Raw genomic sequence first — 20,458 nt, forward strand, 5'->3', positions numbered from 1 at the left:
TGTCGCATTAAAATGAATTAAACAAACTCCTGAAATCCTCTTCTTGGCCTAAAGGCATAGTTTTGAGCACCTGTCACATATCTTGACAAATCAGTGTGTGTGTGTGTGTGTGTGTGTGTGTGTGTGTGTGTGTGTGTGTGTGTGTGTGTGGGTGTGTGTGTGTGTGTGTGCGTGTGTGTGTGAGAAGAGTGAAGAAGACGGTGGTGGGAGGGGGAGGAGGAGGAGGAGGAGGGAACGAATGGGCCTCTTACGAGGTGAGATGTGTAAGCCTGCTGCTTGTTGCAGAGTTAGGTGGGATTAGGACATGTATCTGTGGGATAAGACCGAGTTAGTGGGACCCTACAGGCCTCCAACTCACACCATCTGTCCGAGCAGCCCCGGCCCGTCACCGGCTCTGTCACTCTCTCATTGACCTCTGTCCGGTCTGTCTGCACTCTCTGCTTCGCATCTTCTTCTTTCTGGGACGTTATTGCCAACATTGGCCTCATTCGGTCCGGTAGACACTCACCATGTCTTTAATTGGGCCTCAAGTGGAGTTTCTCCCAAACCGGGAGCTTGTGGCTCCTGACCCCACTTGGCCTTTAGAGCTTCTCAGAGGATAAACACTGAAGGATATGAAACCTGGTCAATAGGGTGACAGAGGGGTCAGCTTCCCATACAAGGGGTTTTGGGACAATCATGGGAGATGCTCAAGCTTAAAGGGTCTGTTCAAGGCATCATTTCTAATTTGCCTTTAATACTACAAGTCCATGGGCATTCACTCCCCTGAGGTTTCTTTTGAGAGTGAATCAACTTTTAAAAGACTAAAAGCGGGTATGTTAAATACTTGTAATTTTATTTTCTGGAATAGCAAGAATGTCACATATGAGAAAGCCAACGCAGAAGTTAGCACCACTTTGGTTGTCTTGACAATAAGTCAAAGTTTCTTTGGTTTTGTTTTGAATTTTTTTACATTTCTGTACCTATAACCAGATAATAAAAAAAGAAACAGCTGGACTCCACCTGCATCACAAATCATTGAAGAGTGTCTACTCCCTCATGTAACAAAGATTTGAAACTCCTCCAACCAATCTGCTCATTTGTTGAAAAAACTTTAACTTTTGCCAATTCAGTCGATGAAAATTTTACGAACATGTTATCTCTGAAAATCTTTAAGCTCTCATTTAAAGTTATCTCATCCCTTAAAAACCTTTTAAAATACACACAAAACCCCAAAATATTATATTTAAATAACTTAAGTTGTTGTTGTTTTCATGCCTTAATACGCTCACTGTGGTGATGAGGAGGACTTTGTATTGGACTGTTTTTATTATTTTCTTTCTTGCATAAAAACTTTGCAATAAAACTTTTCTTTGACACCCAGAGTCCCTCTTTTTTTAATATATTAATATATTCATTAAATTCTCAAAGCTCATACATTCAATAATTTAAGTTTTACAAGTCCAATAAATCTATAATCAAATGAAAAATATAAATGTTCAGTTTATCTGAACGAAGCTACACTCAGTAATCAATTAGTTAAATGTAGTAAAGTCGTCATACCTTAAAAAATTTTAAGTTTTGTGATACCTGAGTGTAAAATTCTAACACAGACAAAACAAATAGGTTTTATACATTCTAGCCTGCAGCTTGCTTAGCATGACCGGATTTAAGGAATCAGATAGTCGTCAAAGTGCAGTTGTGAAGCCACTTAAACATAACACACCTTCATTTGTTTGAGCCACCATTTAAAAAAAAACAAACAAACAAAAAACAGCAACTTTGTTTTAGCCATTGTGTAGTGACTTATGTCTGCTTATTGCACGCAATTATCAGATCTTGATTGGTCACCAGTGGTCAGAAACACTTGCCACCAAAGAAAAGCCAAGAAATAAGCCAGAGGAGCTCGTGATGTGTTTGAGTGAATCAGGCTGTCGACAACAATACAGATCAATAAGCTGTTGGAGAAACACTGCGCACAATCAATACAAGCACTACTATTACTTTCACCCATTATTGTAATCACAGTGGCGGCTCCTCCAAAGTGGCTGATTGCTTAAACACCCCTCTGGTGATGAGACTGCAGCAGTGATCAGTGGGTTTTTGCAGGCTGTAATTGGAGCCACCTGAATGTGAGGTGCACCGAGATGCTGCAGGGCAACTGTGTGCAGGGCTGCAGATGCAGGAGGACAGTGTTTGCCACGAAGCATGAGGTAAGTTCCTCTGTGTCTCTCCCTCTCTTTTGTCCTCTCACCCTCACGGGAGGCCCTGTTGGTTTAGCGGCTAAGCTTTCCCCGGAAACACAAATGATGGGCAGATAGAGAGGTTAAAATAGAGAACAGAGGAAACAGAGAAGCAAAGGCAAAACTGTCGTTGCATGTTTTGTTGTTTGACCAAGTCTACAGAGCAGCTTTAGATTTCATGCAAAAACATTAATCTGTCTTGTTAAAGAGGCTTTTTGTGTGTACGTGTGTCTGCGTGCGTGTGCGTGTGCGTGTGTGTGTGTGTGTGACATGTACCCAAACTTGTGTTTCTGAGTCCTGTGTTCTTTCCATGAGTCAGCATGTCTGCATGCCTTGAAGGTTTTGTTTACTGCTCAGATCAGATTTGTGAAGGCACTATTAACTCTCTGATTCCTTAACGAGACACTATTAAGACACAGAGAGGCTCCGGATTAACAAGTTTAGCTTTTAAGGAGCACCGAGAAACGCTTGTTGTGCATTTCTCTGCTTGGTGGACTTAAATGGGTTGGGAAAAAAACAATTGGAGGATTTTGAGCCTATGACAGACGGGGCATAGTGGACACACACACGGGTTGGAAATGTTTATAGGAAACTAATAGGAATGTCCTGGTCAGTAAATAAAATGCTGGAAGTCTAGTAGCAGAAAATTGATATTTATATATTATTGATTTTTGTATTATTATTATCTTAAAAGGGGACGATAAATATAATTGCACTGATGATATAACATTTTTTCCAACTTTCCAACTTGTAAATACATTTTTTGCAACACATTTTTCCATCAAGATCCACTCTGAATTGTTTATTTTTGGTCATTTTTGTTGTTTCTTTCTAGAGGCAGAACTAATATTTAGGACTTTTAAAAAAATACAACTTTCACAATATAGAATATCATTAAAAATGTCATTTATTTGTCAAATTATTTCTACACTCCTGACAAACTGAACAATACAGGTTGTTGTTTTTTTCTTGCTTAGGATAATGATAATTTAGCCTCTGGTTAAAAAAACAAAATATGTTGTTTGTTTTTTTGTTTAATTGGGATTTTTTTGGTGGGGAGTGCAAACATTTTCTGTGAAGATTTTGTAATTATATTATACAAATATTGTTCCAAAAAAAGTTTTGTGTTGTCACTTGATCACATTTTTCAACCCAGCTGGCTGGTTTATGAGAATATTCCTGATTAATTTTTCATAAATTATCTCATTTGTACACAAAATACTGATTTCTGACTTGGAAAGGCTTAATGTATGTGGAGTAAATGATAAAGGAAGAGTATGTTGAACAAGACTAAATACGAGTTATGTATTCTCATTTCGCAGGTTTGTGAACATGGACATTTGATGGGGGCTAACAAGCAAAGGAACCAAAGTCCCAGTTACTGGTGGATCTATTCCTAAATGAACTCTGGTAAGATATAAAGTAATTACACAGCGTTGCATGATGCTGTCTAACTAAGAAATTCTCTCATCCATTTAAATCCTCCTCATCTGATTTGAAATTAGTTATATATAAAATAAGAGTCAGGATCAAAATCCTCTGGTTTTCTTTCCGTGCTTTATTCTCATCCAAACTAAGTTGCCCATCAGTTTGAACACACTTTAATTCACCAGCCTCAATAGATCTCGGAACAGTTAGGTGCATCTTCAGCTTAATGTTGTGTCTTTCAGAAGCAAAGTTTTAATGGATGGAAAGCACATCAGACATTTCTGCTGCAAACAATCCAAGCTCCACTGAGTGCACAACATTAGCCCAGACACAAGCTGATGAAGAAAGCCACACTAATGCTAATGAAGAAGATTGAGTGTTTATAACATAAATAACTTCTGACATTTAGTGGATGAAATAATCTAGAAAATAATAGAGATCAGAAATGATTTCTCTTTTAATCATCATTGACCTTTATATATCCAAAAAAAAAAAAAGTTTAACAAAAAAAAACAAGTATAAAGACTTCTTTATCAATGGATCCTTGGCCAAGATGAGCAATCCCAAAATTACAGACTGGGCATGGCAAAAAATAAAGAGATAAATAAATTACAAGTAGATGATGAATAATGAATCTGAAGTTTTGATTTAAAAGCACTAACTGAAATTAATTCAGCTTTCAGTTTTTCTGCAACTTGTTCTCAAAGCTCAGTTTATTTTGGGGACATGGAACAGAAGGCAACAAACACTTCATTGGTCAATAAGGGTGTAAATTTAGGGAAACAATATTTCAAAGTAGTGTATTACACATGGAAAACTGTCCTGCATTCACGAGTTTGCTATGTCTGAGTTCATACCATCACTTCTCACTGGCTCTGAGTAGCTGTGACTGTCCACTGTGAGGCAGTGCAGAGTTTTGCACTTTAACACGACTGTGAAAACTTAATTCTACACAGTAATTAATGGATTTTTTTCCCATTTTTTACTCCTCACTTGAAACTGAAGTGAGAATTGAAAGAGTGCAAAGATGCTTAACTCTGTCTCAGGAGAGCGAGAGAGAGAGAGAGAGAGAGAGAGAGAGACAGAGAGAGAGAGAGAGAGAGAGAGAGGATTGTTGCTAACAGGGATTTGCAGCAGAGGGGAAAGAAAGAAAGGGGGCAGTGGCACTCGTTGACAGAGTGCTATCCCCACTCACATGCTCACACATACACACTCACACACACACACCACGCGTATACACACTCTGTGTTTCCTCTGTGTCTCTTTCCAAAAGTGTCAGTCACCCAGTCAGTCAGTCAATTATTTCTGTGTGCGTATGTGTGTCTAGTGGGATGTTGAGAAGAGCTCGTAACCATCCTTCATCATCTCTATGACAGACGGTAAGGTCATTTCATTCAACTTTGCCTGTTTGACTGTCTCTTGTGTTTTAGGCCTTTATCTCTTTCTCCGCCTTTCATTCTATTTTTTTTTCCTCTCATGCGTGTGTTTGTGCCCTGACTCTGGTCCACCGCCAGACTGAGGCCTCCATGGAGCGCCGTCACTGTTTGCTTTCTTTTACAATCCATTTTGAGCCACGGGGGGACATAACTAATGAGCTGTGTCACACAGGCTGTAGTCGAAGGTGGATCTTTAATTAGGTATTCATTTTAATAATAATAACTATTATATTTGAAGGTCTGTAATTACAGTTAAAAGAAATAGCTTTGCTCCTCTACAGCTTCATTTGATGTGATTAACCATGTGGTTTACACTGAGATCCCTGAACTTTTCCTTTAATACTGTGGAGTCCCTGGCCACTTCAGCCTGTTCAGCTGTGTTTCATTGATTTGACCTCTCAGATTCATGTTTGTCAGTGAAGTGTGACCTATAAGATCTCCTTGACTTTGTTTGGAAGTACGTCTTTGTGCAGATTTTAATTATTCTTGTTTTTGATCTTGAATCCGACTACGAAGTACTCAAAATGGAAATGTTTTCTCATGTTATATGTAACTTCTATCTTCACTATCACATCCTTCCAAAACTTACATTTTGAGTCTGATATAAATGTGTGTCAATGTGTTTTGGAATGTCTCTGCCTTGAGATTAAAGTCTGAACCTGATGGTAATTGGATTTGGTCTGAGAGACTTGTGGATCTTTCTGTCAAAAATGATTAATTCTTCTGAATTATGCTGCTTCGCTCAGGCTTGAGTTCAGTGAGCAGACATTTCTGAAAATGTTGTGGTCTATTAAAGTATATAAGATGTAATTATTTCATCACAGATGCACATGATGCAAAATCTGAAAGTAAGAAAAGCCTTCAGGGCCTGTGACGAACTTTTTTTAAACCTACAAAGAGGCACACTTTTCACGTTAGTGGTTTGATAGAGGCACAGTTGTAGAAAGAACCCTTGTAAAGATCACAATATGTCACTTGCTGATTGCAGTGATGAAAGACACGTTTGCTGAATATGCACAAACAAAGTTTTATATTGTGATATTGTAAGTCGAAAGTTCTGGTTTGTCAATCAACTCTGCAAACAATAGCATGTGACAGTACATGCACGTGTATGTGCATCTATTTATAGTGCCATACATGTGTGTATTAAGACGGTGGGCATGGGGGATGTTCAATAGATTAGTCTTAACGTGACACACACACACACACACACAACAGGAAAAAGATCTTCAGACATACAGACCAGAACTATGAGTACTACAAAAGAGCTAAAAGCCTCCAGTGATGGCTATTAACAGGGTTATAAGCTTTAAATAGTGTTTTTTTTTACAAATAAAAAATAAAATTCAGACATTTTTAATTATTTAAATTAAATTAGATAAATAAATAGTATTGAAACAAATCTAGTGTAGTTTGAAGAATGTTGAATTTACCCAACAGCTGCTGGGCTTGTATTTAAAAAAATAATAATAATAATTAAACTGAACATTGTTAAGATAGTCAGTATGATCAAATGGCCTAAAGTCTGAAAACCATTTAAGATTCATAAGAAGTAGGTAAGAGACTACATACCATACCTCTGAAGCTCATTTGTTATTACTGCTTGAAGCTAGTGGCTTAAATCTATATGAACATGGCATTAATCTCTCACACTAACCTGTTTTGCATTACGAGAAGATTGAGTGGATGAAGACAAACTCTTGTTGAATCTCTGGACAAAAGAAAGTATTTATAACCTGATGGATTTAAAATTCTCTCCCATTTATCTCTGTTTCTCAACTTTCTATAATTGTTTTTCTTTGTCTAGGACAATTAAACAGAGACAAAGACTCGCACTGGGAGGAAAAACGCCAGCCAGTAGACTTCCTGAAATCACTGCGGCTGCTGTCTATGAGACGCACTGTGGCAGACGAGTGGACCTTCCTTCAATCCTGACACACGGATAAAACCCCGTCATAGCTCCACAGGCACGATGTCCTCCCCGTCTCTCCCCATGCCGTCGCTTCCACCAAGCCCTCTTGCCATGGAGTATCTCAACGACTTTGACCTCCTGAAGTTCGAGGTGAAATCTGACACCCCTCCACTTCCTCCTCCGTGTGCATATCCCAAATCTGGCCTGCCCAACGACCCCTCCAGCTCCCCATACACCGGCCACCCGCCACAGGACTCCAGTCTGAGCTCCAGCCCTTACAACTCCCTCCCGCCTTCGCCAACGCTCAGCGACGCCCATCCGCCACCTTCGGGGTCGTCTTCGCTCTCCTCGTCGTCCTCCTCCATCTCCTTTCCCCTCTCCATATCCAACAGCTTCACCTCCGGCATCAGTTCAGGCTCCCAGGGGAATGCCGGGAGCAGCCCAGCTCATGGCGGCCCTCAGGGTCCCACCCCAGCCTCTTTGGAGGACCTGATCTGGCTGGCGGCGCTGCAGCAGCAGTTCGGAGGGGAGGTGACGGGGCCCGCAACTTTGCTCGGAGCCCTGGGGGGAGTGCCGGAGCGGGGCGACAGAGAGAGGGGGTCGGTAAACAGTTTTCTGGGCTGCGAGGATGCCGTGGAGGCTTTGCTGAACTCGGCAGCTGCGGCCGTCAGCTCACAGGTAAACCGTCCTCGTGTATTCTCTCGCTTTAGGTGGTGCTTCCTCTTCCTCTTCAGATCACGTGAGAACTTTGCTCTCCTCCGCTTTTCAGTTCCCGGGTCTCTCTCAAAGTTCAAGCAGCAACCTGGGAGACTCCAGCAGCGACAGCGGCGGCGACATCTCCTGCAGCAAGGCAGCCGACATGTGCCACCGGCCGCTCGTTTTCCTGTCGTCGGGCCCGAACTCGCTTGCCAACGCCACCCCGGGCTCGGCTCCATATCCACAACCCCTCAGCCCCCAGGCACGCTTACATCACCACCAGCATCACCATCATCAGCATCACCCCATGCATGGCAGCCATCATCACCATCACCAGGTCAATCAGGTACGTGTCGACCCCGGATTAGACGAGACAGGCTCATTTACACTGATGATGATAGGAAACGTTAATCAATAACCTGTGGAAGAATTTCAGCATGTGACAGAAATGGAGTGAGAAGACAAAGACACTTGTGGCTTTAGAGGGCTGGATGGAAGGAGAGAGGGATCGTGCAGTGAAGGATTAGGATTAGGACATTAGAACATGGTTATTAATGTCTGTGTCAGTCTGAAGTATCAACATGTTGCTCTTTATGAGGCAACAAAAAGGTGGGGGGGTCGTCTGGGCTTTGAGGGTGCAAAGTCTTAGGAACAATGTGGTCACACTTTAACTTGAATTAGCATTTGAAAGAATATATTAAGATGAATAATTAAACGTTTTTGACATACCTTTATGCACATGAACATATCTATATACCTTTAAATTGTAAAAAAAACTTCTTCTTTTTTTTAAATCATTCATGTATGAAAAAAATTGTTCATATTTTAACACTGGTGTTACAATATATGATTGTATTGTCAGTTATCAATTTAAAAAGAAGCCTTCCTTGAGGTCCTACAGCAGTTCAGAAGTGCATTAACACGTTTTTTTTTTCAGTTGTAACTTTAGCAGCGTCTCGTTAAATCTTGTCACTTGTGTTGTTGATGTAATTCAAGTAAACTTTGTAATCTGTGTTCTGGTTGATCGAGGTGTCTGGGTGGATTTCTATATGGAGCACAGCTTATTATCATATCTGCTATTATTGCTGTGCATAATCCTGATAACTGTCGCACACACTTAGTCAGATTACGCGACAGATTATGGACATGTGGTGCCGAAATGTGCCCCCTGATGTACGCGCGTGCGCACACACACACACACACACACACCATCATATGTGCACCAGTCATACCACAGATATACATATACGTCTGAATATTTCACAAATCATCTTCACACGCCTCCGGGTGTAGACACTCCAGTCCTTTCCAGCATATGTCTAGTTGCCAATTACCGGTGAGGATCAGTGTATCATCTCCGTGTGGCCTTCTGTTCGGCAGTGCGGGGTGAACGAGCGTTTCTCTGATGAGCAGCTGGTGAGTCTGTCGGTGCGCGAGCTGAATCGACACCTGCGCGGAGTGAGCAAAGACGAGGTGGTGCGCCTCAAGCAGAAACGCCGCACACTAAAGAACCGTGGCTATGCCCAGTCCTGCCGCTACAAGCGCCTACAGCACCGCCACGCTCTGGAGTCGGAGAAGCATGTGCTCACGCAACAGGTGCGCACACGCTCGTGCAGATACACGACTACACTACCATTAACTTTCAGGCACCTTTTCCCTTGAAGTAATGCAATTGTTTGCTCCTTGCACTATAACCTCAACCCTCACATCTAAGTGTCTGACCTCACCCTTCCACGATCTGAGCCTTAACCCATTTGTACCATTGGCGCTAAAACCACATCTCACAACTTCAAGTAATAGAAACACTGCATTTTTTGACCGTCCAAGTTAGACGACTCCCAGTTTTATTTTTTGGGAACACTATAAAGGGAGAAGCACTAACATAATGTTTCCTCTATTTGTTTCTGCCTAAACACAATTGTAAATGTGACATCCATCCGCTTTAACACCTACAGGAGGCGAGGACAGCAAAAATTGCTGCACCTCTCATTGTGACGGCATTAAATTCCATCTGCTTACATTCCTGACAGAATGTGTCACGAGTACTAAGTGAGCATCTGTGCAGTACAGCTTAGCCCGGCCAAAAAGAAATCATCATCCTGCCTTGTTTTTCCTGCTCTCCTCAGTTGGAACAGCTACAGTGCGAGCTGACTCGGGTGCTCAGGGAGAGAGACGCCTACAAGGCTCGCTATGAGAAGCTCCTCAGCACGAACCACAGCGCCGCCAGCGATCCACCACCACCACCACCACCACCACCACCCCGCACCACCAACCCACCTTCCCCACCCCCTGACTACTTCCTCTGAGTTCAACCTCATTGAGGAGAGGAAGTTAAACTAATCAATGGCGAGTAATCAGACTTGGAGGGAGGAAACAAGGACATGCATGTGTGTGTGCGTATGTGAGTAAGAGACACTGTGGAAGAGAGACATTGGCAGACTGGGGGGGGGGGGGCTATACAACTGTGAAAACCACCCTTGGATGACAAAAAGGTTAGTTGATTATCAACTCATGTGGGTTAGACTCAGGCCTCGGCCGCTTCATGGACTCCGATTTATTTTACTGTGAATGATAGTTGCACAAAAACTGGCGGACAGCTTCCTGAGGTCTTCTGCTTGTGGTGTTGGTGCATCGGTGGATAAACACAACTATGGAAACACATCAGAAATGCTTTGATCTTGCAACGAAACTAGTCTTAGCATGTTGTCTATGCAATATTAGAGATATGCAATATGTGCTCTCCAAATGAGTGATTGAGGCTCTTTGTAGATGTGTTGTTTTTTTTAATAATACGCTGCTAAAGCTGCAGAGGTCTGAGTAGTGCAGTGGTGCTGGATGTGGAGTGGGCTTGGATAAAAAGAAAAAAAAAATCCATGGCATGCAGTCAAGTATTTGCCAGCTAATATTTCACAGTTGCCTACCAAAGTGTTTAAGCTCACCAAGACTTGTGATTCTTTGTAATAATCATAGATAAAAGAATGTACAAGGATACCTTAAGTGGGAATCTTCCAGTGATTGTGCTAAATGAATAGTGGGGGATATTGCTCTGGTGTTTTAGCAAAGAAAACAATTTTTTTTTTTTTTTTTGCTCGTTAGAAAAGCGTCAACATTCAGCCATTATCAGAGATGGGATACACTTGCTGTTTGCTCTCAAAGATGTTGTTTTTAAAAATACGGACATGTGGGGCTGGTAGTGTGCTTAACTAAAAGTTAGAGAGGCACCAAAAAAAAAGAAGTCACAGCGCACATAGGAAACCAAAAAAAGTTTGGCATGATTTGTGTGGTTCTCCAGACTAGGGATGTTACTTTGTGGGTAGATTAAGCACCTCTGTCTAACACGGACAATCATAGTATGTATGCAATATGCGGCACCACAGAGCTGGTCACTGTGGACTCGGGTGCTGTGAAAGAATAATGCAACAGAAAATTAATGATGCAGGGATTTTTAAAAAAAATGCAAAAAAACAACCTTTTTTCATTGAGACACTCTTACCTGTCCAATGAAACATTTGCCAGGGATTATTCATTCAAGCTATTTATTTTGTTTGGGTATATAGGGTAAAAAAAATGTTTCTTTATTTATTCACTTATTTATTCAGTATTTATTGTTTATTTATGTACTGATCATAATTATTTTACTGGTTTTATTCACTAGCGTGTATTTTTACTTTCCTACAGTTTATTATTTTATTCCAATTTGATTAGAATTAACACTATTACAAAAGAAGAAGAAAAAAACAATTATGGCCATCGTTATGGCTCCCTGCTCCTGTTGTAGTGTGGTTTCATAAGCATATGAAATAAACCAAGTATTTTACCATCCATGTCATGTGTCGGCATGTTTTTTCGTGGAGCTTTTAACGCACAGGTTTTAACCTCCTCTCCTCTGTTCACTTATCTGAACATCTCTGCTCTTTCAGCCTCCTGCAGGCCCATGTCCTGCTCACTCCCTCCGTCCCTCCCTCTATTTTATCTCTGTCGCTCTATTGCGAGGCAGTGACCCTGGGTGTGTGCTGTTTGGGATGACCTCATCTTCAGCTCTACCTCCCTCTCTCTGTCTCTCGCTCTCTCTCTCTGGCCTGTATAATAGGACCGGGATTAGGGCTATAATAGCGCCCTGGCTGCTCACTGCCGGAGTCTATTGTGGCTTTGTGTGGGAGGGACGCACCACTGGTCATGGCCACACTCACATTCTGACAGAAAACACGTATAAATACGCTCCTTGCCACATGGATTGGAAAAGACTTGATTTAATGGAAGAAAATGATAACGGGTGTCTTCAACAAAGAGGCGTGTAATCAAAACGAGACGACAGACTGATAGACTGAGTGAACCAGGAGGGAGACTCTCACACCTCTATTCCACACCGTGTATACTCCAGTGGCTCATTTTAAACATAAGGTATATACTATAGTATAACCCCCCCATGGATGGAGCGCTTTACACATACGAGTCCAATTAGTTAGGCGAACACTGGGTTTGCAGTGCCCCCTGCCGACCAACGCGTGCAACTACCTCCTTCCAGGGGTCAACAAGAGCTTCGTGTCACCGAGCATCTTCTCCACCACCACCGCCTCTGCATCTCCACTCAAGCTGTGCCCACCGAGCTGCATGTGCCACCCGCTGCACACTCATTGGAGTCCCGCATCCCCGGGCTGCCAGCTCCGGCTCCCCTCGGCAAGAACGAGCCCCGAGCACGAGATCAGCGTTTATTATGCGTCAAGTCAGTGACTCACGCGGCAGTTTGGAGAAGCTGTGATGAATGACGGAGCTGCTGCCTGCAGACCTGGAGCTGGGCCCTCATCTGAGGAGACGGAGTGAGAGAGAGAGAGAGAGAGAGAGAGCGAGAGAGAGAGAGAGAGAGAGAGAGAGAGAGAGAGAGAGAGAGAGAGAGGAGCGCGAGTGGGAGGGAAGATAGAGAGCTTACTTTGTAGTTGCCGCGAGCCACCTGACAGGTGAGAGACCACACTGGGCTGCAGGGGGGGAAAAGACAAGGGGCTCGTAAAGTGAGTGGTTCCGGACTGAGGGGGGGTGTAAAGGGTAGTTTTGCTGCTGGTGTTTTCTGTCTTTTATTTATTTGTTTATTCATTCATTCATTTATTTATTCATTTCTTTTACTTATGTTCCGATCGGTTGATTTCAGTTTGCAGATGCCGACAGATGTGCCCGAAGACAGGCTCAACAACGAGGAGAATGCGGCCAAGGTAGGACGCACGGAGCGGCACGAGCACGAACAGCACCTCCAGGTACATCTACGCGCGAGTGTGCGTGTGCGTGTGCGCGCGTATGTGTGCGTAATATCGCAGGAAGGCGGTTGTGTCCCGCACTACAAAATAAATAGACTCGTAGTCTCTTTCTTACGTCCACAACTGAAGTTTTTAGCGGGATAGGTATAGGAGCGTTTCTGTATTGCAAGCTGGGCACATTATTTCTTTTTAAACTCGTCGAGCAGAGTTCCAGGCTGTTTCCAGACCTCACAATTGTAAAGCATCTTTCAGTTAATTGGTTTTGAGTTTTCATGGTGCTTCACCGTTTGCTTTCACTCTCATCCCTGTATTTATTTTAACTGTCTGCAGAGAAGCTCTGGATGTTTGTTAATATGAACAAAGGCTTGGGGCAGGTTTAGAAACACACTGTTTGTATTGGCTGCTAAGAATGACTTCATTAAAAATTCAGCTGTCTGATTGTGCTTCCATGAATACCTACCAGACCTTCCAGCTTAGGGTGGAATCTTTATTGTTTTTGCAGATGTATACACATGGAGCGATCACGCAATGTATTAATTATCACCCCTATCACAGTCAGCTGTTTGCTGATGGATAATGCTATCGCTGAAAAAGAGGAGGAGGAGGGAATTGAATGAAGAAGGAGGGGACATCGAGCAAGCTAAATAGCTTTTAAATAGCAGATAGAACAAACTAGATTTTTTTCACAAAAGTGTCTTTTGGAACAGTTTATAAGTATATATGTAAACTATATAGTTTATATGTATAAGTAGTGTAACATGCGAAACAACAACAAATTAAAAGTTAGAAACCAGGGCCTGGTATCAAACTGTAAGTGTGATAGATGTGACTGCTGTAGGCAAAAACAATAAAAGCTTCAATATGTGCATACAAGTTATCATCGTTTCGGGATTGTTGGTGGTGGATAAATCAACTATGAGTGTGTATAACAAGAGGTTTTGGTGAAAAACTGCAGATTTCCTTGAGAGAAGAGACGTGTGGTGTGAGAGTGTGAGTTTAGAGCCAAAAGCGTGAGTCTCACACTCAACTGAGAATTTAACAGTGCTCAAACCCTCAGAGATCACCACTGTTTCCTTTTTGTTAGTTTTTTTGTATGTTTATCTGTTGTTTGAATACTGCACAAATAAATATTTTTAAACTGTTACTGTTCAAGTGAAGGCATCTCTCAAGCCTTTATGTGAAAACAAATAATGAAATCCATTTGTTGCAGCAGCGGTTTTTTTTATTCAGGTGGATTGAGGAGGACATGTTCCATTATTTGCTTTTATGTGGAAGCCAAAGTATATCAAGTACCAATCGTTTCAGATTTTATACTGTTTTTTCCGACTGGGAGCCAATAGGTGACAATGGTGAAAGCAGGGTCCAACCTGGACAGGTCACCAGTCCATCACCGGGCAAACACAAAGAGACAACACACACATACACACCTATGGCCCAACCGGTGGCTCCAATTAACCTCACATACATGTTTTTGTACCGTGGGGGATAAACATTGACACTGTGAGGCAAAAGTGTCAACCACTGCGCTACAGCGAGGTCCATCATCAAACACTCTTCAACAAAAATCAATTTAACCATTTATCAAGTAATCAAGATACTTGCCATACAAAGACGGTGTGATGTTTGTACAGAACCAAAGCTTTAAAGAGAGTTACTGTAAAAACTGATATGTAAGACTGAAGGAACTTCCATTTTTAAAGCACATTTTAGCAACAAGGTAACTTCAAAGTGTTTAACATCAAGAAACAAGAAGGTTTTTATATTGTCACTGTCAGCTGAGTACCAGTGTTCTATGGTCGTGGTGGATGACTTGTTTTTTAATCATCAGTCTTTGAATTGTGACTTGATGGACTATTTGTTTGGAAAGGGCTTGTTTTGGGGTTTTTTAAAGGCTACTGCCAGCCTGAAACAGATTATACTGTCTGCTAGATGTATGCCAAGTAAACTGACAGTGGTGATAAGAAATGTACATTAAAGTCAGCCATATTATCATTTTTGACTTTACTGGTTAGTGTCTGGTAAACCAATGAATGCATGACCCATTGAAACGTGGTTAACACAAATCAAATCACCAGTACCATTTATTGGCTAATCTGGAGATTCGCCATAGTTTAACCCAGTGGTTCTCAATTATTTTCTGTCATGCCCCCCCGAGAGGACAGAATTTTTTTCAGGGCCCCCCCCCCCTGAATTGTACAACCATTGAGAACCTGATAATATTTATTTATTTATCTGTATAAACCACTGTATGAGTTGCTGGCACCAGCATTCTGCATACAATCGCCTGATTATCAAAATAAATTAATAAAATGAGCTGGAGGCCCTTTTTTTATCGTTCAAGCATGAATAAAGACACTCATCCTGAAAGTCGCGCCCGCCTCACGCCCCCCCTAACACCCCACCATGTCCCCCCAGGGGGGCTCGCCCCACCATTTGAGAAGCACTGGTTTAACCAAAGTTAAAATGACAAATTTGTATTTCTACATGTGATCATGCATTCTGTCCAGCTTTGCAAAGACAGTGACATGAGGTATATACAACACATCTCCATGGTAAAAAAAAAAAAAAAAAAATAGATGATAAAGGTAATTACACTTATTTTGGTTTCACTTACTCAGAGTTGGTAATTGAAAACTAGAATTTTTTTTATTTTGATTTTTTTTAATCTTTCTGTCTGTTCCTGCTATTTCAATTCAACTTCACACATGCACACATATGATGCCAATCACATTTGCACATCTGCGTGTTTGGTACATGAAAAACACCTTATGTGAGAACAGTGCGGTTTTCAATGTGACATAATGACGAGGCCGCCTTCTGGTGTTTTCTCCAGTGTGACACCATGACTCTGTCCAGCACCCCGACCGTTCGCAGAGGAAGCACTCCTTTGCCAATTAAGCACCAGCTGAGGCGAGAAGAAGCCGTCCACGATGAGTGTGACTGGACATCAGGTGGCGCAGGACCTTCCACCTCCCCGATCAGCTTCGGCCCGGGCCTGGAGGACATTGTGACCGTGACCATGGAGGGCAGGACCGATGGGCCTTTAAGGATCGCCCTGCTGGGGCAGAATGGCGTCGGGAAGTCATCTCTGGCCATTGCCCTCGCCGGGGACATGGACAGGACGGCGTCTGTGGATTCTGATGGTGCGATTGACAGTAAAGTGATATAATGCAGTGGAGAGGCAGGCTGCAGGGCTATTTCACAGTTAGCGAGTAAATAAATCACAGCACCCATCACCCACATGAGACCTTAACTGCTGCTCTCCTTGTCCTTAGGGGAGGGTTACGTGCGCACAGTCACCGTGGACGATGAGGAGAGCACCATCATTATCTATGACAACTGGAGACAGGTGAGCCAAACAACACTTCATTGTTCCCTCCCTCCCTGCTCCCTGCTCCCTCATTAGGCCACTGAGTTCTCACTGCAGCTGCATACCGTGTGCTCAGCTGCTTTACCCCCCCCCCCCCACACACACACACACACACACACACGCACACTTTTCACTGTGGCTGCTGAGTGTGTTTCGATAAAACACTAGAAATGCACTTTTTGTGGGTTTTTGAACCTCTGAGCTTCAATAGATTTTTATGCTTTAAAAAAAACTTTTTATGCTGCAAAGTTGGGGCTTGGATGTGTTACGAGATATCCCAGTGAGTGTGTCAAGAAATCATGCACCCCTCCACTCATGTTTGAACTTGAGCTTTTCTGGATTATTTCATGTCTTCAAGGTCACTGATACAACTGGACACTAGCATATAGAATAAAAAATCATCTTAAAAAACAATAATGCATTTGGCAAATTATAGACAAAGTATACATAGAGTAAACAAGCAGTAGCATCAGAGGAACTACAATAAGCGAGCAGGTGCTTGTGGCACTGTAAAACACGTGATCTTCCCATATTCTTTATTTGGAGCATCTTCTTTGACATTGTTTATAGCACTATAGCAAGAACTGACGCCAAGCTCAAGAGAAAAGGCTGTGACGAAAGGAGGGCAATAAATCTGCTGCATCTGCGTCTGTGCAAGCGAGGAAAGCTCATTATCAGGTTGTTTTGCACACTTTTTTCCTCGATTCCCTCGAGTACGGTTCAGGGGCATCTGTTAGTTGATGAGAGAGACAGAAAGAGAGAGAGAGAGAGTCACCCACAATACGGATGTGCTGGCTGACACCAATATTATTTCTGATTTAGGTGAATGTGTGAAAAAGACACTGAGGTAGCACACACAACCCGGTGATACAATCTGTCTTATTTGCTGTGGGGTTTTCGTGTTACACCTCCAGATATATCTAATGTGACAGACACTGTATTCTTTACTTCATCTGAAATATACTTATATAACTGGCAGTATGTCGACAATGTCGGTCGTCGAATGTGCACTGACTAAAACCCAAATGAAGAGTTAGTAGACCTTGGAGAGCACTAAAAGTAAAAACACGGTGACGTTTAACATATTTTCTGCAAAGCATTTACTCAAGAGTATGCTATTTTTGGAGGTTTGTGTGAAAATGAGTGTATGTGTGTGTCAAAAAGAGACGTACAGCCGCGTCGGCGTTATCCGAACTTTGGGATTTTCACTAAAGAGGAAATTTGCATTCAATCATTCCTCGACATTTCTGGCTACACTATAAACACTGACATAAAATACCTGTGTCTCTAATTAGAGGTAACTACTTGTCAGTAGCGTGCGTGTGCAACGACATGTGGATTTTCCTGCGTCTTCCTCTCAGGACCTGTCAGCTCTGCAGTGTGAGGTGTGCGTCCTGGTGTTTTCTGTAACCGACCGCCGCAGCTTTCACCGTACCGCTCAGCTCCGGCTACTCCTGAGAGAGAATCAGCCCCAGACCCCCATCATCTTGGTTGGCAATAAGAGTGACCTGGTGCGCACACGTGAGGTCAACTATCAGGGTGAGTGGAACGTCCACATTCTCATCCTCGTGGTATTTCCCCCTTTGGCCCTCCTTTTACCTCTTTCATGGTTTTGTCCTGCCGTTTCTTTCAGCTGCACAGCTGGAGTTGACATTTTCAGCTTCTCTCTGTCAGTAAACACTAACGTAAATGTCATGCTTCTTTGCAGTGTGGGAGTTGGAGGGGGAGGCGCAGTTACAGTTAAAGCAGGACACCATTCAGCAGTACACGAGCTTTGCGTCTTAGTATTGTGACAAAGTCCATAATTTGACACCTCCACATTAAAAGCATTCCTCCTCAGCGCCTATCATCAGATGTCAATAATCAAATGTTTAGCATGCAAAAATCTCAGACTATCAGCTTCATCGGGACTGTGTGGGTGTGCTGTCAGCACAAAGCAAACAGCAACCACTACCTACAAATGACGATCAGTGCATGTGAGAACAAAACATCATTGTTTTCCAACTGAGCCCTTCCAAATCGAAAGCAGTGAGAAAATTACAGACACACAGAAATACCACATCAAAAATAATCACAGCAGTTCCATCAAGGAGATCCTTTACAATCAACAAAAGGTAGTGTGAAACAAGAGAAGGTTTTCGTTTGCTTCACAAAATACTTGCTGTCTTTTTATCCACTACTTGGAGTGAGGAGAGACCTGGAGGTGGAGTGACTCACTGCAGTGGAATCACAAGGCAGGACGAGCTCTTGTTAGATGATTTGCCTTTAAGATTCAGGAGATATCGCAGCAGCATGTGACAGATATTTTTCCGTAGCACGAGCCTCGTTACTTTAAAATGAAAAAGCAAGTGGGCACACCTCTCTGATGTAAACGTTTTCTTAGACGAGCTGATTGCTGTATTTGTGTCCTGCAGTGGGAGGGAATCCAGTGTGAAAACATGCCAAATCTACAGAGCAATTTGTAAAAGAAAACAGCTAAATAAAAAACGTTATGACACAAATCAGGATTCACACTATAGAAATGGTTGTTTCTCTCCCATTAGTGTCTATTTCAGTCAGTGGCTTACATTTTTCTAATATCAGATCAGAGTCAGTAATGCCCCGAACAAAAGTCACATTCAATTTGAGGTGTGATATTTTGTATGTGAAGCAGAAACTATTTGTCTCAAACCTGTCACATCTACTTTTTTAATACCTATTTCACGTCTTAAATTATATCTGGATCTCCAGCAGCAGTTTTTGCCCTGAATGGAGACGCAATATTATCGGTGCAACTTATTTCTTTTTTCTCATGAGTCTGTTTTCGAGTTACTTTTGCTCGTCTGAAACCTAACCTGGCCTTTGCTTTCTATTCCTCCATTTTCCACTTTTGACTAGTAATTATCATCATAGCAACCTGTCTCAGTAGGTCAATGGATCATTGGAGACCCTATACTCCTGTCCAATAAACATCCACCTGAGCATAGATGTCTTTATATCAATTGGTAGCTGCTACACGCAACACTTTTTCCTTTTATTCACCAATCAATCTTGTCCCTTTCCTTCCACAGAAGCCATGTCCAGCGCCGCCCTCTATAACTGTCTGTACCTGGAGATCTCTGCCTCCCTGGACCACCGCACCCCGGAGCTCCTGGAGTGTGCGGTGCGACTAGCCAGGGGTCTTCCCCCATGGCCGCCGGGGACCAGCGCAGAGGACATGAGTGGCGGAGGCCAACGTGAAAGCATCACGTCTCGTGCCAAACGTTTCCTGTCCAACCTGATGCCTCGTCACCCCCGAGAGCGTGAGGTGGGGAAGTTCCTGAGGCAGAAGTCCCGCTCGTGCCATGACTTGGGGGCACTGTGATCCTGTGCCACGAGGAGGTGTTTGATGGTTAGATTGTTTACAAAGCTAGCTGGAAGTGGTGTAGTATACCAAGAAAGGAAGGAGGAGGAGGTGATACAGCAATTAGTTGGCAGGAGAGGATGTGACCAACAGAGGCGGTGTGAAGGTCCCAGAGTACAGTGCAGGACTATGTTGTGTGTGATCAACACCCACACCCAGCAGAGGAAAACAGGAAGAACAAAAGTTAGTGATAATGTTTATCTTTACGATGATAGAACAATTTTGTACACAAGACCAATCACAATAAAAGAGAGATACTGTTGTAGAAAACGTGTAAATAAACTGTAGTAGTGATACTTAACTGACACCCTTATAGCTTTGAAACTAAATAAATTGCATTTTTTGAGTCTTGAAAGCTGCATTTTGGATTCTGTTAATACATGAGTTTGTTCCCATTCGTCCATGACACTGAAGAGGAAAGCAGTAATCAAATTAAACAACGGTGTGTAACCACGGTGAGCACATAAATTCATAACTTATCAGTGAGCTCGACTTTGCTGATCATTCATTTTATGTGCATTTCTTTGATGGTCGGCTGCATAAAAAGTAAGAAAGCAGCAGGCAGAGACTGGGGAATTACAGAGCTGAATACTGGACATACAGAGCTCAGCATGACAGTAAGAAAAGGAGCAGTGGAGGAAAGGCAGATTATTGTATATAGAGTGATTGTTGCCATGTTACTGTTGTCAGGGAAACCTGGAGTCACTGAGACTTACTCACGAAGTCCGTTCGAGCTCTGTGGCTATATCTCTCTTTGCTGCATATC

General features: G+C 42.6%; 2 protein-coding genes across 2 annotated transcripts; both read left to right on the top strand.

Annotated features, from left to right (window-relative positions):
* Positions 1–7,058: 7,058 nt before the first annotated feature.
* Positions 7,059–10,000, top strand: nrl (neural retina leucine zipper; the record flags this gene model as incomplete). Its single annotated transcript, XM_080506300.1, has 4 exons — positions 7,059–7,676; positions 7,768–8,040; positions 9,075–9,290; positions 9,821–10,000. 4 exons carry the CDS (start codon positions 7,059–7,061, stop codon positions 9,998–10,000), a joined length of 1,287 nt encoding a protein of 428 aa, XP_080362426.1.
* Positions 10,001–12,844: 2,844 nt separating this feature from the next.
* LOC308137227 (GTP-binding protein REM 2-like) lies at positions 12,845–19,653 on the top strand (the record flags this gene model as incomplete). Its single annotated transcript, XM_080505833.1, has 5 exons — positions 12,845–12,898; positions 15,774–16,083; positions 16,216–16,289; positions 17,672–17,849; positions 19,361–19,653. The coding sequence occupies 5 exons, from the start codon at positions 12,845–12,847 to the stop codon at positions 19,651–19,653; spliced, it is 909 nt and encodes a 302-aa protein (XP_080361959.1).
* Positions 19,654–20,458: the final 805 nt, after the last annotated feature.

Source organism: Blennius ocellaris (genome assembly GCF_963422515.1).
Source record: "Blennius ocellaris genome assembly, chromosome: 12".
Lineage (NCBI taxonomy): Eukaryota > Metazoa > Chordata > Actinopteri > Blenniiformes > Blenniidae > Blennius > Blennius ocellaris.